The sequence below is a fragment of the Miniopterus schreibersii genome (assembly GCF_964146895.1).
Source record: "Miniopterus schreibersii genome assembly, chromosome: 10".
In the NCBI taxonomy this organism is placed as follows: domain Eukaryota; kingdom Metazoa; phylum Chordata; class Mammalia; order Chiroptera; family Miniopteridae; genus Miniopterus; species Miniopterus schreibersii.
Genome location: NC_138110.1, coordinates 4,454,828 through 4,482,113, shown reverse-complemented (window position 1 = coordinate 4,482,113; position 27,286 = coordinate 4,454,828). Strand labels below are relative to the sequence as shown.

General features: G+C 41.5%; 1 protein-coding gene across 2 annotated transcripts; it reads left to right on the top strand.

Moving 5' to 3' along the window:
- Positions 1 to 12,270: 12,270 nt before the first annotated feature.
- SPO11 (SPO11 initiator of meiotic double strand breaks) lies at positions 12,271 to 26,621 on the top strand (the record flags this gene model as incomplete). Of its 2 annotated transcripts, XM_081149231.1 has the most annotated exons (13): positions 12,271 to 12,401; positions 14,532 to 14,645; positions 15,886 to 15,974; positions 16,372 to 16,438; positions 16,671 to 16,779; positions 17,139 to 17,222; positions 17,891 to 17,927; positions 18,268 to 18,377; positions 22,084 to 22,183; positions 22,486 to 22,523; positions 23,672 to 23,748; positions 25,897 to 26,008; positions 26,502 to 26,621. In XM_081149231.1, 13 exons carry the CDS (start codon positions 12,271 to 12,273, stop codon positions 26,619 to 26,621), a joined length of 1,188 nt encoding a protein of 395 aa, XP_081005357.1. The 2 variants fall into 2 exon arrangements, with proteins under 2 accessions (XP_081005357.1, XP_081005358.1); XM_081149232.1 differs by lacking the exon at positions 14,532 to 14,645.
- Between the last annotated feature and the right edge of the window lie 665 nt (positions 26,622 to 27,286).

Here is a 27,286-nt window from a genome sequence, read left to right as displayed (position 1 = left end):
GATGTCTCCCAGTAGGCTGTCCCAGTCAGGATCGGTATCCCTGATACCTCTTCAAGGACCCAGGCATCTTCTTCCTCCCCCATCTACTGCAGGCCAGCTTGTCCTTCATGGTCACAAGATGCTCCTGCAGCTCCAGGTGTCCCGCACAGATGTGACAACATCCTGGTGAACGGTGTTTGCTCCCGTCTGGCTCTATATTAGGGAGGGATGCCTTTAACCAAGATGACGGTGCACGGGCCCTTGGGTGTCATCTGCCAGGACTGGGGCATAAGCCCTCCACTGAGCCCCATGATTCCATAGCAAGAAATTAGCTGCAAGGTTCACCTTCCATGACGGGAGTTGGGCTTTGCCAACAGGGAGAATTGGGAGAGGGAGGCAGTCGATAGCACTTTCTAAAACGCTGACCCACCCTTTACGAGGAGCAAATTGAGGCACAGAGAGAAGCAGCAACATACCCAACATCACAGGTGGCAGACCTGGGATGACTCCAGACCCACAGCCTGCCACCCTACTATTTATTTTCTTTCCCGAATTTACCTTGTCTGGACAACATGTTAATGAGTTAACTGAGAAGGTCTGAATTGATGGTAGTGTTTCTTAATGAAATGCACTTGCTCATTAGTAAAGCAGGCACTGGTGAATAAACCTCAGTCCCAGGACAGGGCAGGGATGCTATGGCAATGAAATAATTCATTTCAAGGGGCTGTCCAGCCTCCAGCACCACCTCTATATGCAGGATTAACAAAACAGTTCCAGGGTATGTGGGCATGGTTTTCAAGGTCATCAGAAGAAAACAGGACATGAGGTAGGGAAGATACTGCTTCATCTGCTCCTACCTCCACACAGGGGCTGGAGGATGACTCCCACTTATGCCATGAAATAAGGTGGTAACGTTTAGCAGATAAAATGTGAATGGAAGTGATAGGTGTCACTTCCAAGTGGAACTGCAGAGCCACTAAGTAATTTACCACATCCCTTCCCACGGCCACCACTACTGCGATCATGAGAACACAGATAGAGATGGAGTCTCAGTCAGCCTGGGCCTCTTAGTATCGGAGGCCCGGCGATGACACAACACGTATCATGTGCGTGAGAGATGGACCTTTGTTGTGCCCAGACACAGAGAATTGGAGTTGTTTGTCACTGTAGCATAAATGAGCCTGATTCCAAAGTTCTTTGCCTCAGAGGTGCCAAGGAAGTGAGGGAGTAAGCCACAAGTTTCCATGTGTGGGAAGAGTGCTGCAGGCAGAGGAACAGCAGGTACAAAGACCCTGAGACAGGGGTGAGCATATTGGTGTATTTCAGTAACAGCAAGGAGGTCCGTGTGGCTGGAGCAGCCCCCACAGCAGGAGGGTGTTAAGAGATGTAGTTAGAGGAATTTGGTGGTGGTGGTGGGGGGGGCGACAAGACAGATAATATATCCCTGCAGACCATTGTAAGGCCAAGCACAATGATTATAGGAGTGCGGGGAGGGGAGGGTCTCCAAACCAACCAGCACACCTGTCCTCTCAGGCCTATATTGCCTTTAAAAAGTAACAGGGAGCCTGGCCAGTGTGACTCAGTGGTTGAGTGTTGACCCATGCACCAAGAGGTCACCAGTTCGATTCCTGGTCAGGGCACATGCCTGGGTCCCCGGTGGGGGCCGTGCAGGAGGCAGCCAATGGATGTTGATGTTTCTCGTTCATCGATGTTTCTCTCTCACTCCCTTCCTCTCTCTAAAATCAATAAAAAATATTAAAAAAAAGAAACAAAAGAAAGAAAAAGTAACAAGGAGAAGGTGCAGAGAAGGTGCAGCCAGTGGCACCCACCCCATCCTCTACACAAGCAGTAGGCTGAGCATTGTTCCACCCTCCCCCACCCCAGGGTGCTCCTCCTCCCTCGGTTAGGGACCTTCCAGCTGGCCTTGAATTTGGCTGCAGGTCTTCGTTTGTTTGGGGCTTGGAAAGACTTTCTAAGCTACTCTCGTCGGTGTCTGTCTGTTTATGAAGATGATTCTTGCATGAGCCTCCCAGGGCTGTTCTGCTGATCCAAGCATCTGTTCAGCTGAGTCTCTTTCTCTATTTATTTCTCCAGTAAACAACCAGGGCAGAGGCAGGGTTCTGTGGTATTTCCACAACTCCCACTGCCAGTGCCAAGATCTAATAGGATGCAGAGATGACAAGGGCAAAACAAGGGCCCGGGGTCTGAGAGGAACAGTGTCAGGCTCTGGAATCTCCAGGCAGAAGCTGTATCTTTGCTGCAGGCACCCATGGCACCAGAGGAATGGACAGAGCTGGCCACTCTAGTGGACATCTGCTGGCTTTGTCCCACCAGCATCTGTTTCCTCTTCTGCTGCTCACAGTATCCTAGTGACCCCCTTAGGGGCCCCAAAGGACCATCCTTCCCCTTTCTCAGTTCAAGGAGTTTCAAGGTAGGCCTGAAGCCACCTGCTCCCCAGCCCCCACCCCTGCATCCACAGCCAGGAACAGGTACATGGCTGAGCCCTGACAACTGAATTTATTCTACCTCCTCTGGCCTTTATGATTGGCTCTGCAGCAGTCATGTGACCCAAAGTGGACCAATGGGGGTCATCCCAGGACTTTTAGGGGAACAATGCAGAAAAAGTGAGGTCTCTTGGTTTAGATTGCTAAGATGGCAGGATGTGTGCTCACAGCTGCTGTTGACCATCTCAGCCACCATGTGGGGGAAGCCTGCATGAGAATAAAGACAATACAGAAGAAAGTAAAGTGGACAGATAGAAAGGCACAGATTTCTGAAAGTAATAGTTGAGCTCCAAGATCCAGCCAAGCCTGAAGTCCATGGATGTGGGGGTCAAGTAGTTTGTGTGGTTTCCTATCACTCACAATCAACAGCATCCCAACCTATTCACATACACACATCAGTAGATCGATATAAGGAAGTGGGGTGGGGTGGTGCAATAAACACTGGGCAGGATGGAGAATGAGAGAAGGCAAGTGTGTGAGCAGAGGGCAAGGAGGTCTGCAAGTCACATGCTTGTGGTGGTTTTGTGTCCCTCAGCATAAAAAGCAAAGTCTTCCCCACAGTCAACATGGTCCTGTGGGATCTGGCTCATGACCTCTTAGGCCTCATTTGCTCTTTCTCCCTCTTGCATCCTCTGTTCTAGTTACGTGGCCTCTATAGCCATATTCTATGCTGTATAATAAATTACCCAATTTAGCAGCTTAAAACGGCACCTATTTATTAGCTCACAGTTCTATAGGTTAGAGGTCCAGCACGGTGTGGCTGGCTTCTCTGCTCAGGCTAAAATCAAGGTGTTAATCAGCTGTGTTTTTATCCAGAGCTGAGGGCTCTCTTCTGAGCTCATTCCTGTAATGGGCAAAATCCAGTTCCTTGTGGTTGTAGGACCATAGTGCCCATTTCCTTAATGGCTTTCAGCCCAATGCAAGGGGAGGCAGCTCTCAGCTCCTTGAGACAACTTTGTCACATGGCTCCCTCTGTCTTCAACCAGCAAACAGCACATCAAATGTTTCTCATGCTTCCAGGCAGAAAAACTCTCTGCTCTTAAAGATCTCACCTGACTAGGTTAGGCACACCTGGCTCATTTCTGCATTGTAAGGTAAGCTCACTGGGGACTTCAATTACAAATGCAGAGTCCCTTCACAGCAGCACCTAGATTCATTTGGGAATAACCAAAGGATGAGCATCTTAGGGGCCAGCTTTAGGATTCTGCCTACTGCAACTTCCTTGTTCCGCAATCATGATCCCTCTCAAAGCCTGTACTTGCTGTTCCCTCCTCCAAGAAAGCTCTGGCTGCAGGTGGCCTCCTGAATCACCCCCTCACTTCATTCTGGTCTCCATACAAATGCCCTGCCCTGTCCTTGAGTAGCCTCCACTGACCACCCAACAGAAACATCGTCCCCAATGCTGTCCAGCCCCTTATGCTGGCTTTGTTTTTCTCCATAGAGTTTATGTGTTATTACAGATTAAATGAAGACAGCTCTGTCTCCCCTGCTGGACTGTAAGCCCCAGGGACAGGGACTTTATTTTGTTTGCAGAGCCTGGCACAGAGTAGATGCTCAATAAATATTTGTTGAATGAAAGGATGAACATGTTTCTTAAATTTCTTAATGGTCTTAAACAATCACCCTGAGGTCTTTCTCGTGTTTATCTGCCAGCCCTGGGCTCCATGGGAGGCAGAGTAAAGACTAAGAGTTCAGGCATCGAGCCAGATGACCCGAGTTCACGTCTTGTGGCCCTCCCCTTTACCTCTCAAAGCCTGGGTCTTCGGCTACAACACAGGGTGACTATTAGGACCTACCTCAAAGGGTGGCTGTAGGTGCTAAATGAAATAATCCAGATAAAGTGTCTGGCACCCAAATCAGAACCATAAGATGACACCGTTTCACACCCTCAGATAGTCAAAAAGTAAAAAACAGTGATATCAAGGGTGGGCAAGGATGGGTGCACTTCCCCTGGGAGTGCACATCACTGCAAACACTTTAGAGATTCCTTTGGCAAAATCTAGTGAATGAAGATGTGCCTGTCCTCTGTCCTGCCTAGGAGACAAGCACAGGAATCCCTGTCACACGCTGCTTGCAATTGGATACACCATGTCTACCAATATATAATGCTCTTATCAATAGGATCTTACAATACAGACTAACAGATACAACCAGCAATAACACAGCATCAATTGACTGACTGCCAGACACTAAAGTAAGCACTTTACATAAATAATTTCATCTCCTCTTTCTCCTCACTTTAGGGGTGAAAGTGAAGGCTCAGCATCATGCAAATTATTTGCTCAAGATCACACAGCTAGGAAGCAGCACAGTTCTCACCTGCGCCCTGGGCAGATGATAGGGTGGGGGGGAGGAAAAAGGAAAATGACAGAGCAGACAAAATGACATCAACACACCTTAAAGGGTCCTCTCTCCTGCAAAATGCTACATAGAGCTGCCACACATGACCCAGAATTCACTCCCAGGTACATACCCAAGAGAAGTAAAAACAGATATCCACCCAAAAATTGACACATGAATGTTCACAGCAGCATTATTTATAAAAGCGGAAACAACCTAAGTGTCCATCAACTAATGAATGGATAAATAAAATGCGATCTATCCATACAGTGGACAATTACATGGCCATAAAAAGGAATGAAGCAAAGATACATGCTACAATGTGGATGAAACTTGAAAACATGATGCTAACTGAAAGCAGTCAGCAGTCACAAAAGGTCACATGTCATATGATTTCATTTGTATGAATTGTCCACAGTAGGGAAATCTATAAAGACCGAAAGCAGATCAGTGGTTGACAGGTACTGAGGGAAGGAGAGAATGAGAAGTGAGTGCTAATAGGTACAGGGTTTCTTTGGGGGGATAGAAGTGTTCTAAGTTTAGATTGTGATGATAGTTGCATAACCCTGTGATCACTCTAAAAACCACTGAGTTGTATAATTTAAAAGGGTGAATTTTATATGTGCAATACATCTTAATAAAGCTGTTTTTAAAATATGTTCTAAGGATCTCTCGTTTTCTGAGTGGTTATGAGGAGTATTCATGAAAAAATAAGTTTGGCGAATGCAGGTTAAGCAAGTTCAAATCAGTAAGGAAATCAGTTTGCTGCAGGACTTCTCCAAGCCTTCAATTTGTAGCAATACGTAGTAATGATCCTAAAGGGAGCATGTTTTGATAATAACATTTACTAGGTATTCACAATGTGCCAGGCAGCACATATTAACTCATTTACTCTGCACACTAACACTATGAAGTATCCCCACTTCACAAACAAAGAAACTGAGGCATAGAGAGGTTGAGGATCTTGCCCAAAATGATACAGCCAGAACGTGGCAAATGCCAGGATTTGAACCCAGCTAGTCTTGCTCTAAGATTCACGCTTGATTCCTCATCTTGATGTAGTATACAGCATCTCCAAGACATGTCTGACCATGACTTACTTTAATAAAAAGAATCCTAAAATACGTGCCTTCTCTGCAGCTTTGAGGACAGTGCCCCAGTCCCTTGTCACCTAGACAAGTCCAATTCCTTTTCCCAGTCTCGCCTTCTCCATCCTCACTCCCTGCAATCCATTCTCCTTTCTTAGCACAGATTACATCATTTCCTTGCTTCAAACTCTCTGCTGCCTTCAGATCAGGCTTTCCCAGCCTCGGCACTGGAAACATTTGGGATTGGCTCACTCTGCTGTGGAGCTGCCCTGTGCACAGATAAGAGGTTTTAACAGTCATGGCCTCCACCCACTAGATGTCAGTAGCTCTTCCTGCCCCCAAGTTGTGACAGCCAAAAATGTCCCCAAATATTGCCAAGTGTCCCATGGGGACAAAATTGCCCCAGCTGGGACCACTGCCTTAGAAGACAGTCTCAATTCCCCACCCTGGCTGATAGGCCCTGGTGTGGCCCTTGCCCTCCTCCTCTCTGACCACCTTGTTGTACCCATGCCTTCTGCAGCACTGGCCTGCTCTTGGATCTTTAAACTCTCTAAGCATACCCTCCTCAGGACCTTTGCATGTGCTCTTGGCCCCATCCCATGGCTGGCCCTTCCTCATTATTCAGACTTCTGCCATCTTCTTTGCTGTTTCCTGTCCACTCACTCACTCTCCTAACACCGATTCGTTTCCCCTGTAACACATCCTTAAAAACACTGAATTCATGCTGTGTATTTAGTTTTTTCTTTATAATCTGACTTCTCCACCAAAACACCAGCAACATGTGTCTGGGCACTTGGTGATCTTGTTCTTTGTTGAATCTCCAGTGCCAAGAAGAGAGCCCTGGGCACCAGGGTGGCTCTGTGCACTGGATGAATCACAAATTTGTCACTAAGTAAATCGTAAAGCCCTGTGGTGTGTGCCTGTGCACAGTATAAAGATGGGGAAGTGGAGGGGGTAACACCTCAGGAGTTCTTATCACCTTGGCTTTGGGCACCAAACATGTCTTCTGGTCTTTTGTAAAAGGTCTCTTTCTATCAAAACCAGTTGCCAAGAAGTTTTTAAAATGGGAAACAAACAAAAGAGGAAAAAGAAGGGGGGTAGGAGGACAAGAATGACCTGCAATATATATATTTTACATATCTATATTGATTTCAGAGAGAGGAAAGGACAGGGAGAGAGAGATAGAAACACAAATGATGAGAGAGTAATTGGAGATCGAGCCCTCAACCCGGGCATGTGCCCTGACAGGGAATTGAACCTCGATCTTCTGGATCCTAGGTCGACCCTCAACCGCTGAGCCACGCCCAGCCAGACAATCTGCAATATTTTCAAGTCTCCATCAAATAAAGCAAGTCTCCTTTTAGTGTCCACTGATTTTTCAAATAAAGCAGAGACTAGACACTGGAGCAGGTATGGAAGACAGTTGTGAGTAGGGAGTCTCTAGACCATGGCTTTAGCAATTCCAAAGGGGGGGGCTGGAGGGGGACAATTAGCAGCCCAGTTGGGGTGTAAGGAAAAGAAAAAGCAAAGAGGCTGAGTAAGGCTGGTGGCAAGAAGCCACCCAGTGTGCTAGCAATCAGAGGGGGAACCTTCCCTGACCACTGTAAAGCTCTCCCCAGATTGCCTCCTCTGGGTTGGTCTTCTGTGCAGGGATTTTGCTGAGCATGACTGAACCACCCAGGCTTGGCTTCTCCTTCTGTTAATGAGAGGTTCAGGCTCACTTGAAACTTCTCAACCTGGAGGCCCCAGCCATAGAGGTCCCCTGGAAGGCTCCACTGGAGGTTGTAAATATTTCAAACCACCTATGAAATATTTTTACTAAAGGAAAAAAAAAATCAAATGAGAAACAGTCAAGATCCTAAATCTAACCACCAATTTACAGGAACTACCAGGCATGAAAAAACATGTTAAATGACACCACTGGGTTGCAATCCACAAACTCTTCATTGCACAAAGCATTCTGGGAAAATGAGCCAGTGTCTTCAACAAATAAGTTGCAAGGAAAGAAAAGAAGGGGAACCTATAGAATTAAAGACACTTAAGAGACTTATCAACTAACAGGCATGAATGGGTGGACCTTATCTGCACTTTGACAAGAACAACCTATAAAACAATTCATGAAATAATTGGTGACATTTCAACAGTGATGGAATATCTGGTGATATTAAAAGATGATTGTGGCCCCACTGGGCATGGCTCAGCAGTTGAGCATTGACCTAGGATCCAGGAGATTGTGGTTCAATTCCGGTCAGGGTACACATCTGGGTTTTGGCCTCTATCCCCAGTCTGGGCGTGCAGGAGGCAGCTGATCAATGACTCTCTCATCATTGATGTTTCTCTCTCTCTCTCTCTCTCAAATCAATAAAGATTTTTTTTTTTTTAAGATGATTGTGAACATGTTTTGATATGATAATGGGATGATGGTTATTTTTCAAAGAGTCTTTTTTAGAGATGCATGTTCAAATACTTATAGATGAAATAATAGGATGCCTAGGATTTGCTTCTAAATAATCTAAAGGGAGGGTTTAGCCTTGAGTTGACAGTCATGAAAGCTGGTGGTAGGGCCATAGTGATGCATCAAAGTACTTCTATGAAAACAAACAAATACACCTTCATCAATAAGATGACCCACAGGCTTACAAATATTTTGGTGATCTAATGAAATTCAATTTAACTTTCTTTTATTGATTTGCTTTATATCATATGTCCATCTATATAATCACTGGTTATGAAAAATGGGTAAATTCATCCATCAACACTAAATTATCCTAACTCTGAGGCAATACCACATGGCAGCTGATGGCAGAAAGGCTATTCCTGTAAGTACTTTTTTGTCTGCATCTCTCTGACACTCAGCAATTTTATTTCTACTTCTCAGAGCCTTAACTTTCTCACCTGTAGAATTGGGGGGGGGGGGTGTAAATAAGTGTGCAGCGCTTGGCCCAGTGTCTGTCAGCAAACTGCAGTTACTATTATGATAAGTGGCAGCAATACCAGAAGAACATAGAGTAAGGCATTATTCATATAAAAAATTATGCTTCTGTCCTGGCCCATGTGGCTCAGTTGGTTGGGCATCATCCCATGCACTGAAAGGTTGCCAGTTTGATTGCAGGTCAGGGCACATGCCCGTGTTTCAGGCTTGATCCCCAAGAGGGGCCATGTAATATGTAGCCAATTGATGTTTCATGCTCACATCAATGTTTCTCTCTCTTTCCCCCTTCCTCTCTAAAAATCAATTTTAAAATCTTTTATAAAGTTATGCTTTTTCAGGCATTGTAGAAAAATGCCTGGAATATGACAAATAGGTAACAAAAATAATCCCATGGGAGTCATTCATTAAATCAACAAACACAACTGAGTGCCCTCCGTGTACCAGGTGCAGTGGGCCTGCGGAGCAGAGGATGAGTCAGCCCCTGCTCTCCTGGGGCTGACAGGGTGGAAGAATGCAGGCATGCTGAGACAGGGGAGACCAGGGGTCAAGACTTCCTTAGGGGCAGTCCAGGGAGACATGTAGATCAAGATCTCAAGGATACAGGAGAATGAGCCAGGCTGGATGTGGGGAGGGAGGGCAGAGAGTAGGGAGAGAAAAAGGAGAAAGCATTCCAAGCTGCTAAGGAAAGAGCAAGTACAAAGGCCCTGGGGTAAAAAGGAATAATTCCAGGGTCTGAAGGATCGCCAAGTCCAGAAAGGACAAATCAAGGTGGAGTAGTGAGTGGCTACAGCGCCGGGGGGGGGGGGTCGGGTCTTTCACTTTTACTTCATGCCTTCTGAATTCTGTACTTCATGAAAAGTACGCATCATTCTTATAACTTTTTTTAAAAGCTAAAAACAAAAACAAAAACAAAACCCACCAAAGAAAAATACCTCATAAAGCCTCAAGAAGAAAAGAAAGTATTGTGGCATTTTCTCTCAAGCATCTATGTTAAAGTTCACTTACGTTTGCTAAGAAAACCACCTTGTTTAAATGTAACAAGCATGACATCCTCTCCTGTCTGGAGCTGCAAGGGCTCCCCATCCTTCCTTTCCTACCTCCTTTCCCTTTTTTGGTGAGTTAGACCTGGATACAAGAATTATGACTAATTTAACTGATGCTCTTTCCAACCTGCTCTGGCCCTCAGACAAGTTATAGGACACCAGGTTGAGTAAGAAGTGAGGGTGGGGGAAAAGCTTTTCATTTTCCTAACTGACTGCAACTTGAGCACCATCTCTGTGCCGAGCACAGCTGGCCCACAGGAAGAAAGAGCTCAGTATCATGCAAGGACTGCCCTGCAAGTTAGCATCTACCAGGTTCATCTGCAATCTGTTGCTAGGGGCAGAATATGTTTTTCTAGTTTCCTCTCAGCCCTGGGCTGCGGCTGACTTTGATGCGGAGGTGATGCACACATTGTATGTAAAGTTACCTGAGTGGGGCTGGATACCTGGAGGCAGAGCCACAGGTTTCTCCTGCAGGAATGCCAGGTTTATGATGCGTTTGTTCCCTTCACTGTTTTGATCCCTTCCCTGTATCCCCACCCAGCTCAGGACCTCTCATTTCACGTCAGATCTAGTGAGGCCACTGGCTCTTGGCTGAGTGTAGTGCCATGTGCTACAGAAGCGTCTGTCCTCATAAGAGACAGAGACAAGTGGATGAATGGTTCTGGTCCCAGAAGAGAGGCACCTCCCAGCGAACAAGTCTTATGGATGCCACTGACTTGGCCTCTCTCTTCAAAGGCCTTTATTTGTTCCTCGCTGATGATAATAAAGGAGAGCCCACCTGTTGCAAATCTGAAAGATGAGAAAACTGAGGCCAGAGGCATAATCCCATCACAAAAGACACCCCCCAGAATTATGACATGTTCCCAGCCAGACCATCAGCAGCGCCCCACATCCTAGTAGTAAGAGCTCAAATTTGGAGTCAAGGTTTGCCTCTTGACTCCATCACTTACTGTGGTACAATCTTGCACAAAGGACTCAACCTCTCCACGCCCCAGTTTCTTCATCTGTGAAATGGGGATAAAAATTTATACTGCTTAGGGTTGTTCCTTTAAATCCACTTCTGATCCTGCCACTTATTCCCGTGTTCGCCTACTAATCTCAGCTCCCCCCTCCCTCCTCCTGCCTTGCTCACAGCTGTGTCCTCAGTACCTTACACTTCCTCGGACAGGGTCGATGGTGAGCAAGTACCTGTGATAACAGCAATGAAGGCGGTCCGCCCAGTGCTTGGCACCGGCAGGCAGCCATCATTGTGAACGGAGGATGCCCACTATCACTGATGATGGGAAAGCAGGTTTCATTTCAAAACTATCCAATAACCAGGAGCTGTGGTAACAAAATAGTTTTTGCTGTCAGGTGGCTTTTCTGGGGCAAAGTCCCCAACCCCCACCAGGCAGGACCAGGCCCCTCAAGCCTGGGAGCCAAGCTGCTCCAGGGTCTCCCCTACCGTCCTCCCTCAAGGACATCGTCCCCCAGACTCAGGGCTCTTTCCCTGGGGCTTCAAACTCCCTCTCCTCTGCTCCGGGAGGCTGGCGGACGGCAGGGCGCACCCAGCCCGCCAGGGTCCGGTGGCAGCATTGCTAAAATACCTGACGCCAGCTAAATTCGAATTTCAGAACAACACGCCTTTCGTAAAAGTATGTTCCGGAGATTGCATGGGATCTTGCTGCCCTAAAAAAAAAAAAAAGAGAGAGAGAGAGAGAGAGAAAGGTATTAGGTATTAACCTGAAATTTGAAATTCACGGAGTGTCCTGCATTTTAATTTGCTAAATGTTCACCCAGGCCTGCCTGAACCTGGGGGCCTCACTGTCCTCTCACGCGCAAAACTGTGACGAGCACGCAAGGAACCTACGGGGCGGCTGGAGACCTAACAGAGGGGGGCCGAGCGCGCCGCTGACCCCGGACCCGCCTCAGCGTCGGCAGGGCAGGGGCGGGCTCGCTGCGCGCACAGCCCAGTCGCCATAACTATTTGTGCGAATGACAAATCTCCAGTACTACTTTCCCTAAACTGCCAATAACAACAAAACAACATGAAACCACTTCAATGAGATCTAGCGTCAGCACCCCAAGCATATGCCCGCTGGTCCCGTTGACGGCCAGACCGCGCTGCACGACGACCTCAACACAGGCCTCCAGGGTCTCCCGCCGGCGCCCTGCGGGTGCGTGCGCAGGCCGCTCCAAGGGCGGCGCTATGCGCATGCGGCTGCGCAGCCCCGCCTGGGTGGGGTGAGGGTGCGCATGCGCAGGACGCCTCGTCCAGGAAGCGCGGGAAAAGCCTGATCCGCGAGCGCTCGCGCTTCGAACTGCGAACGAACGAACGCGGGGAAGAGCGGTTCCGGGGCAAGTGGGATTCCTAAGCCGGGCGCTTTTCATCGCCACCTGTCTTCATGGCCTTTGCGCCTATGGGGCCTGAGGCCTCGTTCTTCCAGGTTTTGGACCAACACAGGGCTTCCCTGCTGGCTGCCCTGAGGAGAGGCGACGGGGAGCCTGTGGGTGGGGGGACGCACCTGGCCTCCAGGTATAAGGGCTCCTCCCGGGCTCCTGGGTGCGGAGGGGGAAAGAGAGAATGTTCCATGACCCGGCGGGGGCTGGAGGTGCTCTGTGGGGACATGTCCGGTTGCATCTTCTGGTCTTTACCGTTTAGAGGCCAAAGGCGGCCTCCCCGGTGTGGAGACCACCGGCGGGAACCCCTTGGCTGGCCAACCGTGAACCCCGAAGGCGCCTTCCTCAGCGCCCATTCTCTCTAATGCTTTTAATTCATAGTCTTAACTGCAAAAAGCCTAGTGACGTTTCCCACCCAGCCCCCACCTTCTAGAATGTTCCGCGTCTAGAATGTTCTGAGAGGATCCCCAAAGCTGGGCTCGCAGGTTTCCTGAGATCCTTACGGGCAGAGAATTTGGAAAAACAGTTAAGAAAAACAAAACAAAATTTTTTGGGTAAAAATTTTAATTTGAGTTTTCGGGATTTATTTTTTAAGAGAAAATGAATGTTGTGAGTTCTCAATTGTGTTTTATCGAAATGAACAAAGAAGTCAACACATTTTAAGTGGTTTTTAACAACAGTTTTCTTGACTTGGAAGTGCAGACAGTATATATTTTAAATGATTTCTTTAATATCAATAAAGTTCACAGTGTGGTGCTGATAAAATCAATTACAGCGATTCTGCAGCTACCCAACTTGGAAATAACTACAGAAAATATGTTTGTTATTGCCAACTTTTACTTCAAATGCTCTGTTGTTTTGTTTCCTTGATCTGCTTTTCTGGTTTATCACAAAGTTTTTCAGCCTAAGCAAATGTCTGTTTTTTATTTTTAAGCCAAACCAACTCTCAAAAAAAAAAGAAAGACCCGCAAACAAACAAATTTTTACATAAGGATTTAATGTGAGGGAGAATTTATGAGGATGAGGGGAAAATGGGGTGGAAGCCCCTTGTTTACATTTCAGACGTAAATGAACCTGACTGTACCTCAGAGCTGATCACAGTATTGCCCTGCAACTTTTTTTTCAAACTGGAAAAAAATGAATGAGATATTCGAGTCAGTTTTTACCTGTCACTATTAGAAAATATTAAATGTTTTAAAATTTATTCTCTGATGCATGTGTTTCCAAAGAAAGCAAATTCCTGTGGAAATTAGAAAAATCTACATATTGCCCATTGGCTAGATTTGATTTTCCATCCTAGGCAATGTGCTAACGGTGTTTATAACTGAACAGCATTTTTTGAAGCTGATGGCGTGTGAAATTAAAAGTCAGCTGACAGAAAACTGGGTTAAGTCTTAATAGTTTGCTGTAAAGTGGCGTAATAGTTGCCAAGTCTTTTCATGGTAGTGATTAAAACTTTTTTTTTGGTATCACTAAAATTCAAAAGGGCTGATTTAAAGCATGAGATCAATTAGAGAAATATGCTACAAAAAGAAGCGTGTTTTTTTTTTAACCCTCACCCGAGGATATTTTTTCCATTGCTTTTCAGAGAGAATGGAAAGGAGAGAGAGAGAAACATGGATGTGAAAGAGACACATTGATTGGTTGCCTCCTGCATGTGCCCCAACCTGGGCCAGGGACAACCTGGGCCAGGGATCGAGCCTGCAACTGAGGGCACATGCCTTTGGCCGGAATTGAACCCAGGACCCTTCAGTACACGGACTGATGCTCTAACCACTGAGCAAAACCAGCGAGGACAAAAAAAGTGTTTCTTTTGAAACACTTTTGCAAAGCAGTTTTGGGAAAGAAATTAAATTCAAAGCCAGTCTGACATCATTTTTAATTGAAACAGTATTTCAAGCCAATGAGTTTGTATTCAAGTAGGTTAATATGAAAAGTAGGCTAAAATATATTATAAATTGTATTGTCTAGTCATTAATCTAAAAGGGAGATATTACTTCAATGGGTAATTGTTTGAAAAGTAAAATTACAAGCAAATGAAATTTCTCATAAGTAACCACTATAAATACCGTTGTTTTAATGCAGTACTGATGTCAGAATTTAGTGAGATATCATTAGTGACATGAATTACCTAGTCTTAAAAAACAACCAATGAAACAAAAAGTTATTTCAGTGTTGATCTGGGGAAATGTTACATATTTACCTAATGTTACATAAAGACCTAATTTAGAAATAAGATGGAATCACAGTATGTTTATTGTTTCAGTTCTGAGGTTCTTGCATCTATAGAAAATATTATTCAAGACATAATCACAAGCTTGGCAAGAAACGAAGCACCTGCATTCACAGTAGACAAAAGATCAAGCTGGGAAAATATAAAGTGGGCATTTAAAAAATTTTAAGTACAGTATCTATGTCATAATTTGAATTTATTCAAGTTAAAGTTCTAGCCTGATTTCATCTTTTATTGCTTTTACCCTGTCAAACAGATTTAAGGAAGTTTGCAAATACTAGGTTATATAAACTAGAAGTAGGCGTGAAAGATAAGGCAAAAGGAAAAGAATGCTAGGAAGAAAGAATGGAGCTCTGAAAGAGATTTGAATTCAAAATGCATGTGATAAGGCCTTACAGTGCTGCTAAAAATATGCTACAAAGTTAGATCTAAGCTTTCTAGCACTCAAGGGGGGAAATTGTCATTTATACTGAGAAAGCAAACTACTTGTCCAGGGGACCTACAACCAGCCTGATACCAAGACCAAAATAAATGTGTCCTGAACATAGAGCACCTTTCAAAGGTTCTTTCTCCCAACAGAGCTTCCCCTGCTAAGTCATGTGTCCAAGAGGGTAAAATCAGTGAACAGCTTTATCAAAATCTTGGCACCTAGATACATAGTTTGTTTTTCTGAGATCCTCAGCCTATAGAATCTTTCCACTAAATAATGAAAAACACTACAAAAATAGTTCTCAGTGAGAGTTATAAAACAGAATAAAAGCAATTTCGAGGCTCAGAATCACTAAGTATTCTTTTATGATCAGTATAATTAATATAAAAAGGAAGTTTTTGAATCATATTTTGCAAGATGAGTATCTCAAAGCTGCTGACAGCTGGCCTATTTACCTGGTGCCTTCTGCCCCCTTTAGGACAGGCTTGGTAGTTCAATTTAACAGCAATATAAATGATTCTATTTAATGTAACTTTGGAGGTAAATTAGAAATTAAATGTTTCACAACTTACTAAATCGAGTAAAGTTATTAAATGAGTAAATTGTTAAAAATCACAAAATGCCAATAAAATTGTGAAATATTTGAAAATAGTTCACATACACTAAATGTCTTTCCAGGAAAGAAATACACAGACTCACACACATAATCAAAGGTCTGTAATCAATTTATTTTAAACACTTTTTTTTAGTGCTTCTATATGTCACAACACTAATTACCCAATTATCACTTGGAATTATCTAAGCTTATAACTGAGGTTATCCTAAAGCTTTAGTGCTTACATTACAAAGAAATATGGATTTAAATGATATGCGGACGAGGCCATTAAGTGTATATTGTTTGGTATTCAGAAATGAATTCTTTTTTATTTTATTCCCTCACTTTAAACAAAATTACAGGTTTGAAGAGTCTGTGGGTCTTCACATGGTACCTCACTGTACCACAAGGAAAATCAAAAGTGATTCACCAAAATCAGTTAAAAATTTTGGTAAGTTGATCTTTCTTAGCTTTTAGGGTTAAATTGATTTGGTTACCTTCCAGGTTTTCATTGTTCCCAATTAAGCAATTTTACATGTTTTTTAACAGACCACCCTTGTACTTGAAATAAATTTATAGAATTTTGCATTGTCATTAACCACGGAAGTAAATTGTAATTCCAAAATAAATTTTCAAGGTACATGATTCAATGGAAAAGCATTCTCTCAGTTTTGCTGTTCATTGAACAATTAATTTTATCTGATTCTTGAGGCAATTATATTCTATACTTAACACTTCTGTTTGGGAAATATTAATTCCTGTAATGTTATGGAAAGTAAGTGGGGACAGTTAAATGTTTTGAATTAGAGAAATGATGAGTAACTTGTTTATTGCATCTTATTTTCCAGCTCTAATTCTTAAAATATTGTCCATGATTTATAAATTAGTGCAGAGCAACACTTACGCAACTAAAAGGTAAATATATTATTCTGGTAAATCACTCTTTAAAATGAAATGTGAGATTTAGTTAGATTAACTTTCATTATATGTTTTGAAAATTTACATCAAACTAGACTATAGGTAATAGGTTACTTTGTTTACATGTGTGTTTCATCCAGTTAAAACTTTCTTCAAATAATACTCCAATACTTGTCATATTCAAAGAGAATATGGTTAATTAAAAAATATATTTTTAATATTTTCATAGAGACATATATTACACCGACAGCCAACTCTTTGGTAACCAGACTGTTGTAGACAACATTATCAATGACATTTCCTGTATGTTAAAGATGCCAAGGAGGTGTCTACATATAGTAAGTAGCACTTAATACAAAACGTCTTATTTTAAGACAAAATGTTGGTATAAAAATTGTAATAGAAGAATCAATTTGATCTGTGCCGCCTTTTGATAAATGTTGATACTATATTTTTCTCACTAAATTTAAATATCTATTCTCAATATTTTCCCTTGGATGAATGAACCCAAAAATAGATGAATTAACAAATACTTTTCATTTTTAAATACTCTTACATATTTTCTCTTTCACCTCTTAAAATATAATCTGAACTTAAAACATATTTTAGCAGGTGTACATGAAGAATGACTTTGCAGCATAAGATATATTTGTGAAAAAATTTTCAAATATGTCTTTTTTTTTTTTCTTTTTTTAAGCTATCTACATCAAAAGGTTTACTTGCTGGCAATTTAAGGTATATTGAGGAAGATGGCACCAAAGTGAATTGTAGCTGTGCAACAGTAAGTATCATTAATGTTTTTACATATTTTAACTCCCTTTCAGATTCCTTGTTTTAGAAATGTATTTTATTCCCTTGTTATGTAGTTTGTAGCTTGAGATTTTAAAATAAAACTGAAGAATGAATAGGTATATGAATAGGCATAGTTTTAAAATATGCCATTGTTAAATGTCTTTGAAATAAATGTACACATTTCTTTTTAAAATGTACTGTTGTTTTCAGATAGAGTGTGGCTTGATCCTTTTAGCATGGTTATTTAGGTAATCTTCATATAGTTTTCTGGTTCTGAAATTAACGTATAAACCTAAACTGTTATACTCGGCTCTGGTGTAGAGAAGGCCCATAGTAGTAAGCTAGCACAGCAGTTTGAAAAGGGCCAGCTCACCAATTTGAAAAGAAGGAAGCTGATGCCTATGAGGTCCTACATGACAAAGTCTTTCCTTCATCCATTTCTGCTCTTTAAGCCACATATCTGCAAAGTTTCCAAGAAATTCTCACCTGCCAGGAAGTAGTTCGGGTTGTGTGTGTATTTTCTTACTGAGGCGTAAACCTCTGATGATAGGTATATATTTTTTAATGCAAGTATATAGAGTTTTTGTGATAAATTTTGAAATGCGATTATACTTTCTTTTAATCTGAAATAAAAATTGTCTTGTTTTGTTAACTTAGGCTGTTGCTGTGCCATCTAATATTCAAGGAATTCAGAGTATCCTTTGGATGGGAAAACTATTTAAACTTCTAAAATGTTCATTCATTCATTACTTTGATAAATCAAACCTTCTGATGTGTAATCAACAAGCTAGACCCTATAGTGGTCAAGATGAACACTCCATAGTCCCTTCTGTAGGATTCTTTTAGGAGTTCATTATTTAGTAGGAGAGACAGGTAACTACATATATGAACAGAGATATCCATTACATATTTCCAGGTAAAAATGAAAATACTATATCTGTAGCTGCTTTTGAAAGGATCTGTAGGGCACCATTATTTGGCTGGTAGTTAAATTAAAATATTCTTGCTTTAATTTGTCTGCCTTAACTTCACAGATTTAATTACCGATGCGAAATTTCTATTAATTGTAGAAAAAGATGCCACATTTCAGCGACTGCTAGATGACAACTTTTGCAACAAAATGTCTCCAAGCATCATGGTTACGGTATATTATCCACCTTTAGTACTATTCCAAGATTAATGTAGTACTTTGGTAATGTCATCTGTACAGCTTGGACAGCATTCTCTTATCAATAGGATGCATCCTTTGGAGTCATAAAACAAAATTTCCAAGGTGTGCGTTTAAACATCCTCAGTTCTGACTAAAATGAAGGTGATGGTCCTGAATCATAAATATCAGTGATTTTCTAATACCATAGGGAGGGTACACAAGCTTCTGGTGTCACCCTCACACCATCCCCACAGGCGCTACTTGTCTGGACTATAGTATGGTAACAGCAGAGCTTTGGGCAGGGTTAAGTGGACAAGAGCTGCTCCTTGTTTTTGTCACACAGGTTTGTATACCAGATAATTTCATGAAGTCAGTCCAAAGGAACCTGCTTTTTTTTTTTTTTTTTTCCAGAATCTGAAGTGAACTTTTATTAAAGGTTATCATTGGAGGTATATTTAACTGCAGTGTTTGAAATGTACAGATTACATTTCTTTGGACATTTGCAGGAGAAATGCTGTGGCAGCATATACTTGTTTTGAAAATGTAAGTTAGAAGAACACACCAATAACGTTGAGCATATGGCACAGACTTTAACACACGGACACACAGATGCAAACCAAACTCCAAAATATCAGAAATACACATACAATTTGACATTCTACTTATTACTTAATACATCATCTCATTCTTCCTAGACACTATGAGAAACCAAAGTGTACAAAATTAAGGGTAGTCTCTAAAGCTGTTTATGATGTGTCAACTTGGTTAAGCTAGTTCTTTGGCCAAACACAAGTCTAGATGTTGTTATGAAGATAGCTTTTAGATGTGATTAACATTTACAATCAGTAGACTTGAATAAAGCAGATTACTCTTCAAATTTTGGGTGGGCCTTATCTAATCAGTTGAAGGCCTCAAGAACAAAGACTGAGGTTTCCTGAGGAAAAAACAATTCTGTCTCAAGACTGCAGTATCGACTTTTACTTGAATTTTCAGAGTGCTGGCCTGCCCCATGGATTTCAGACTTTCCAATCCCCACAATTGTGTGTGTAAATTCCTTAAAGTCTCAATTTCTTTCTTGATATAGATATAGATATGAATACAGATATAGATATTAGATACATAGTTATATTTTCTATTCAAAGGAACCTGCTTTTTAAAAAAATATATGTTTTTATTGATTTTAGAGATAGAGGAAGAGAGAGATAGAAACATTGATGAGAGAAACATTGATTGGCTGCCTCCTGTACAGCCCCTACTGGGGATCAAGCCTGAAACCTGCGCATGTGCCCTGGAATTGAACTAGTGACCTCCTGGTGCATGGGACCATGCTCAATCCACTGAGCCACACTGACCGGACAAAAGGAACATGCTTTTTAAAAAACCATAAGTGTTTAAAGAACAGCAAAGAACACAGGAGAATACATTTAGATAACACACAGGGCACTACTGGCATCAGTTAGCAAAGGGTAATAAGCTTCTTACTACAGGGTAATGTGGGAGGAGTTCATAAAACTGAAATGATGGATGACATGGGCTGGAGTAGGAAAGAAAGAGGTGGGAATAAAGGAAGCTTGGGGTGTGGGCAGGTGGAATGATGACAGAATAACAGAATGGATCAGGTTCCCCTCTTCTGCCCAGCTTTCTTTTACTTTTATAGATCTTTATAAAAACCTAGGATTATAAAGGAGAGAAGCTCATCTACTTTAAATTATTCTGGCTTATTTGGTCAACAATATCACTATAGTGTTTTTGAGCTGTGTTTGTGGGAACAGTGAGGAGAGCTGCCCTGGAGAGGAAGCAGGATGTTGGGCAGCTATAGGGAGTCTTGGAAGGCCTGGCCACGCCCAAGGAGGCATCCTGATTTAGTGCGGAACTATCAGGCACTAACAGAGGGTTTGGGGTTGGTGAGAAAGGAAATCACAAAGATCAGTGTGGCAGTGTCATCAGTTAGATGGAGAGGGAGAGCTCTGAAGTCAGGGAGCCTGTGGGGAGGCTGTTAGGTATCAAGATGAAAGAGGAACGGTTAAGGAGAAAGGACAGAAACAAAGGACATTTCCAAGGCCAATTCAAAAGGACTTGGTGACCACAAGATATAAGGAATGAGTCAAAATGACCCTGATGTGTGATGTATGGGACCCACAGTATCAGTTGACAGCGACAGGACAGATGGCAGGAATGCTCAGTTCTTCGTAGAAAGAAACACTTTGAGTGCAGTTTTAGAAATATGAGACGATAGCAGGGAGTCCTAGTGGCACCTAGTTGAAGTGGATGTGTAGAATGCAGACTAAGCCCTCATAAACAATAGAGGTTGTCTTTGAACCCCTGGAGTGATCTCTTGGCAGGGGTGTTCTGTGGCTCACTCTTTGGCCCAATCCTCTTCCTCTTTCACAACTTGCTGGGCTGACTGGAAGCCAATCTGTTGCAGACAGGGTCTCTGTTCAGCCCTTGGTGATTGAATTGTATCTGGTTCTACTGCTTAATAGATGTATGTAAATCCTAGCTCTCTGTCACATCTGGGTTGAAGAGAAGATCTAACAGTGGTTGTAGAACATATATTTAAAGAGGGAAAAATCACACACAATCCTCTTTTTCTACTTTGTCTTTCTTCGTGCAAGCTGCCTTCTAGTCCTTGCCTATCTACACATTGGTGCTGTCATGATGTCCATTGGTAAGTGCTGCTATTACTCCCAGGAAACACCCACAGGTGGACACCCATAGTGGTTGCCTCTGAAGCGGGGAGCTGAGAATGGGGGTCAAGCTAGGAAGGGGTCATTTTTCACTGGATCCCCTTTGGTAGTCTTTGACTCCTCCACCACATACCTGTGTTATCTTTTCCTAAAGGAAAAAATAAAAATACTCTACCATTTACTGAGTGATCCTGGTGGATCAGGAACTCTGCTAAGCACTTTACATAGAGTCCACATCTATCGCTATTTGTCACAGAGCAACTTGTAAAGTTTCTCAACCAATTTATGAGGTAGGTACTATCATCACTCCATTTTAATATTAGGGCACTGGGATGCAGGAAGGTATTTACCACAAGGCTATGGCTGGTCAAAACCAGGACTCGAGTTCAGACAGCCCAGCACCACTTTGATATAGTGCCATAAGTCTATGTGGCAGGCATATTTACCCCGATGTTATAAATAAAGCTACAGCCTAACGAGACTAAGAAACTGGCCCAGTGTCACCCAGCAATGATTGGCAGAGAGGGACTTCAAACTCAAAGCTGCCAATGGGAAGCCCATTCTTAATCTCTACTTGCTTCCTTCTCTGTCCCCTTTGGTTTTCTGCTTCTCTCTCTTAACAGTATTGTGATGCTTAGTAAGTTACTTTCCTACATAATTATTGTTTTAATGACTTCATAGTATTTTCCACCACTTAAGTTTATTAAATCCTAAATTTTAACCATGTTCTCTTCTAAGTGCCTTATGGTTACTAAATAATTTAATTCTTATAATAACCTTGTAAGGTGTTACAGAGCCCTCAACTGCACAGGTTTTGGGACTCATTTAGGTTCATGCTACTAAGAAGTGGCAGAGCCAACTTTGTGCCTTTTTTCACGGTCAACACCAGTCTTCCACCACCTGAAATTTAAGGTGAGGGAACCTAACATTTACATTATTAATAAGATAAGGATATTGTCTTATCTGTTTTATTCTACTGTAATTAAAATGCATAATTTTGCCCTTGCTTTTAGGGGAAGGGCGTGCCTGATCTGAACACCAGGCTTTTGGTCAAGAAGCTGTGGGATACATTTCACATCCCCATCTTCACCCTGGTAGATGCTGACCCGCATGGTAACTTAGCATTTACATTTCAAACAATCCTAATTAGATTATATCTGCAGTTTTGTGTTTCTCTGCTCTTAGAACACTTCCATAAATATTTTAAAAGAATAGATTATTAGAATAAAGTTAATGACTATCATCATTTGAGGTGATTTATTGTTGTTTTAGCCATATTAAACCGAACCATAAATTTTTCATTGGTAATGTCTGCAAAAATAAAATTTGCGGCTGTTAGACATAATTTAAGAGTGCAAATTATCTGACCTATAATATACAAGAAATCTAATTTTAAAGTTAACTCTTTTTAACAGGCATAGAAATAATGTGCATTTATAAATATGGATCTATGGTGAGTATAGAAAAGTATTTTTCTTTTTCCACTATTGAGATAGTTTAATTCTTTGGGGTTATTTCTGCATTCACTTATCAGCCCCTAGTAAATGGAGAGCCCTCAAAAGTTTCCAGGGAAGCTACCCTCCGAGTCTAGGGCCAGTCTGTTTCTGTGACTGTGATTCCAGCTTCCAGCATGACAAGTGTGACCACAGATGACAGAGTGGGGTTAGCTGTGGGGAGGAGGCATTAATATCCTCCACTCTCCTGGCTGCTGAAGTAACCTTGGGCCTCAGGGTAACAACATTGTCTGATCTCCAAATATACTCTGAACATTGTGTGTAGCCTTGAATGCTGACTTTGCCAATTCCCTTTTCTCCTACCGTAAGGAACAGTTTCACCACTCAAGATGCTATGGTCCTGGACCAGAGCATCAGTGTCACCTGGGAACTTGTTAGAAATGCAAATCTCAGTTCCTTTCCAGACCTAATGAATCTCTAGGGGTAGCTCCTCCAAGTGGTTCTGACGTATGGTCAAATTTGGGAGCCACTGGTATGCTCCTTGAGTGTCCCTGATGCTTGTGTTTGGAGCAGATGAAAAGGATGATGGTTGAGCAAGGTGTTGAGATATGGAATCACAGTACTACAGTAATAAGTGCAGGTCAGGGGGTCCCTTTGTAGTTTTACTTTGTAGAAAATCAACTGAGAAGTACTGCAGAGCAATTTGAAAACCTTCGCTTTAAGCCCTGCCGGTTTTGCTCAGTAGTTAGAGCATTGGCCCACAGGCTGAAGGGTCCTGGGTACAATTCCACCCAGGGGCATGTACCTGAGTTGCAGGCTCCATCCCTGGAGCCAGTCAGGGGGAGTGCACGAGGCAACCAATCGATGTGTCTGTTTCACATCCATGTTTCTGTCTCTCCCCCTACCACTCTCTCTGAAATGCAATGGAAAAAATATCCTCAGGTGAAGATTTTTTAAAAAGGAAATGAAAAGAAAACCTTCACTGAAAGTCCAGCTTAGCAAAGCTCTCGGTGACTTTCTTCTGTGGGCTCTGGGGGCATGAAGCCTTTAGTACTTATTCATAAGTAAAAAAAATCAGCTACAGAAACAAGTGTCCTATTTCTCTGCAATTTAGCTTTACCTAATATGCTTTTGCTCTTTATTTTAGTCTATGTCTTTTGAAGCCCATAATCTCACAGTTCCAGCTATTAGATGGCTTGGTCTCCTCCCTTCAGATATTAAAAGGTTAGACTGTTTAGTAGAATGGGGATACTTAAAATAATGAGTCATCGTAATATGTCACAAGCCTAAAAGTCACTGCAAGGGAAAGCTCTTAATGCGACTTATTTACATTGTTCACTGTGATTCAGGATTACATAGCTATGAATTAAATTCATCAGTGTTTCTGTTTCAACTACTAAAATACCTAAATGAATTTAGTTCATTGAACTTTTGTCTAGCTAGGAAACATTTTGTTTTACCTTTACCATTAAAATATTTTGAAATTTACTATACTTAGAAAGTATAATACATTGAATTTAGGTAAGTGGACATTATTGACAACATCATTTGACATATAAATCAATTTTATCATAGAATTAAAATTTTAATTTCATTTAAAAATCTCATTTTAACATTACATAAAGTTTGACATGTCTAATATATACATTCATTATAGAAAAATATTAAATAACAAGGTAAAATCACCTATAGATGAACAGCTTTACCCTTGTGGATTATTTTCTGTGCATAATCATAGCTTTTCACAAAAATGGGCTCATACTCTAATATAATTTTGTAATCTGTTCTCATACACCATGATGGGATCATTTTTTCATATCAATAAGTACATTTATCTTCTATAACTTCAGTTTAATGTCTTATATTAGTTCAAATTCTGGATGTGCCAGTGTTTGTTCAGCCAATCCCTCAAAGTCAGACATCTGGATGGCTTCCAAATCTCTGTTCTAATTGATAGCACTTTGATGGACCCTCTTGTAAGTGAGTCTTTGCCTGCAGCTTTAATTAGTCCTGTAGGCTGAATTCCCATGATGGCTGGGTCAAAGGGTGTGCACACTGTCCAGGCTTTCACTGCCCTATGGATAGGTTAATTATTTTGCTTTCCCTGGAGAGTAAGACCCCACCTGTGCATCAGCACAGAACATTACTTTTATTCACCTCTGCTATGGGATATTTAAAATATTATTGCTGCAATTGCCAGTGAGAATGAACTTTAACGTGGTGATTGGGTTATTTAAGCAGTGAGTGAACTTTGGTAATGGGTGCTTATTTCCTAAATATGGAATGTGAACAGGGTTTGGGTGATTGCCACTTCTTACAAGACGATGGCACAAGAAAAAACATTTAGTTTTTGATCTTTGAATATTTACTTTCTGATGAATCAAAGTTTTTGTTTAGTTTAGCGTTATGTTCATGGTTCAGATTCCTTAGGGGTGATGTAGTTGTGTGGATACCATTTCTAACACAAATTCAGGACAAATGATCTGATATGCATTAAGGTGTAGGGCTTGCAGAAACTCTCACTATGACTCATAATTCCATTAGTGCCCTCAAAAGCCACTCCAGATAAATGTACAATCAAAAAATAAAAACAACAGTGCGGTAGCTACACAAACATGGCTTCAAGGGAAATCCTTTAGGCCCCCCTTTCAATCAAATTGTCACCCTATCCAGGAGCTGCCACTGGCAAGTGGTCATAATTATAGGGACATTGGAAAAGACTGAAACTGGAGATCTCCTGAGAAATCCAGAATTTGTGATTTTAAAAAGTAGCCCACACCATAAATCCTGGACCTCTCATGTTATGTTCTATTTTTAAAACACATACCAAGATAAAATTACATTTTACTTTTTTTAAATTTAGAACTAGATAGGTGTGTGTGTATGTGCATGCACACATGTGCGTGTAAGTGAAAAGTGATAGACTAATTTCCATGGCCCAGAAAATTCTCAGTGAATACAAAGAATTAAGTACTCAATGGAACCTAAAATCCCACGATGGATCTCAATGTGGCTACACATACTGGACCTCGCTGCTTCAAGACTGTGGAGCTCTGGCACTGCCTTAGTATGGGTATATGTGATACTGGTGCTATCACCATTAGTTTTATAACCAATGTCTGTCTTCCTATCATCGTCCTATGAGTATGACGTGAAGAAAACCAACAACTTATAATAGGCTTCCACTAGCAACTTGATCACTTGTTGGTCTAGGACATGCCAGGTCCCCAAAATTCTGGACCTATACTAATTTTCTTATCTGTGACTTCTGAGTTTCTTTGAATAGTACAATAAATATGAATGAAACATATGTGACCTTCAAGTTATAGGAACACTGTTTTTACTAATTTTTTTTCATCTATTTTTTTCCAGGTTAAATATACCTAAAGATACTTTAATTCCACTGACAAAACGGGACCAAATGAAACTTGACAGTATTCTGAAGAGACCTTATGTTACTTGCCAACCATTTTGGAGAAAAGAAGTATGGTGTTTTTTTAAATTCAAGTGTTATATATTTGATTGCCTTTTACTTTAATAGCAGCTATTCACGTAATATTTTAAAAACATCCTCCTTGAAATTTTATGTAACCAACAACTAAGGTGGGTGTTGTTTGGTAGTACATGGTTGCTGACACATTGAATCATGGATACTAATAGATAAGATTACCTGGATGGAGCTGGTCTGTTTTTATCCTCATAGTTATATACCCATTGTCTAGGGCTGTATCATAGTTTATGATGGGAAAAAGAAGAGAAAGTAATTATAAAGACCCCAGACTATTCCTGGTTATTGAAGGCATCCAAACTGGGTAGTCCCCTGATATTCTTAGCTGTTGCAGCTCTAGAATGTTCTGGCTGAACCTAAAGACTATTGCCCATGGTTCTGGAGAATAAAACAAGTCTAGATTTACTAAATTGTTGACAGAACTGTAGCAGAGGACTCTGGTATGACTAAATTTTACTTTTATTGACAGATGGAAATAATGGCAGACTCTAAAATGAAGGCAGAAATTCAAGCTTTGAACTTTCTATCATCAGATTATCTTTCCAGAGTATACTTACCTAACAAATTAAAATTTGGAGGGTGGATATAAAAATATATCACGGCCTGACCAGCCTGGCTTAGTGGTTGAGCGTTGACCCATGAACCAGGAGGTCACAGTTTGATTCCAGGTTAGGGCACATGCCCAGGTTTTGGGCTCGATCCTCAGTCGGGGGCATGCAGGAGGCAGCTGATCAGGGACTGTCTCATCATTGATGTTTCTCTCTCTCTCCCCCTCTCCCTTCCTCTCTCTGAAATCAATAAAGACATATTATATATACACATAATTATATATCAGAATATATCTTGTGATTTCAAGAGGATCCTCAGGTGTTGCTTTTTTTTAGTAGAATACCGTTGTGAAAAAAACTTATATTCTTAATTTCATAGAGGTAAAATAATTTTTCATTAATTATATTTTCAGTCAAAACAAATGCTGTATTCTAATTTTTTTAGAAGCTTTATTTTACCCATTTCTAGAGAGTGATTTCTATCCTATGTTCTAAATTATAAAAGAATATGTTATTTCAACTTTTAAATTTTATTTGAAAAAATGTTATACATGTCATCAAAGTCTACAAAAATATTTTACTTTCTACAATACAAATATTAAAGCAGGAAATACCTTATTAGCAACAAAATTAATTATAACCTAAATTTGAGAGGTTGCAAAGGAATTATGGTGTCCAGCTGTTTCTTCTTAGTTACATTTCTCTT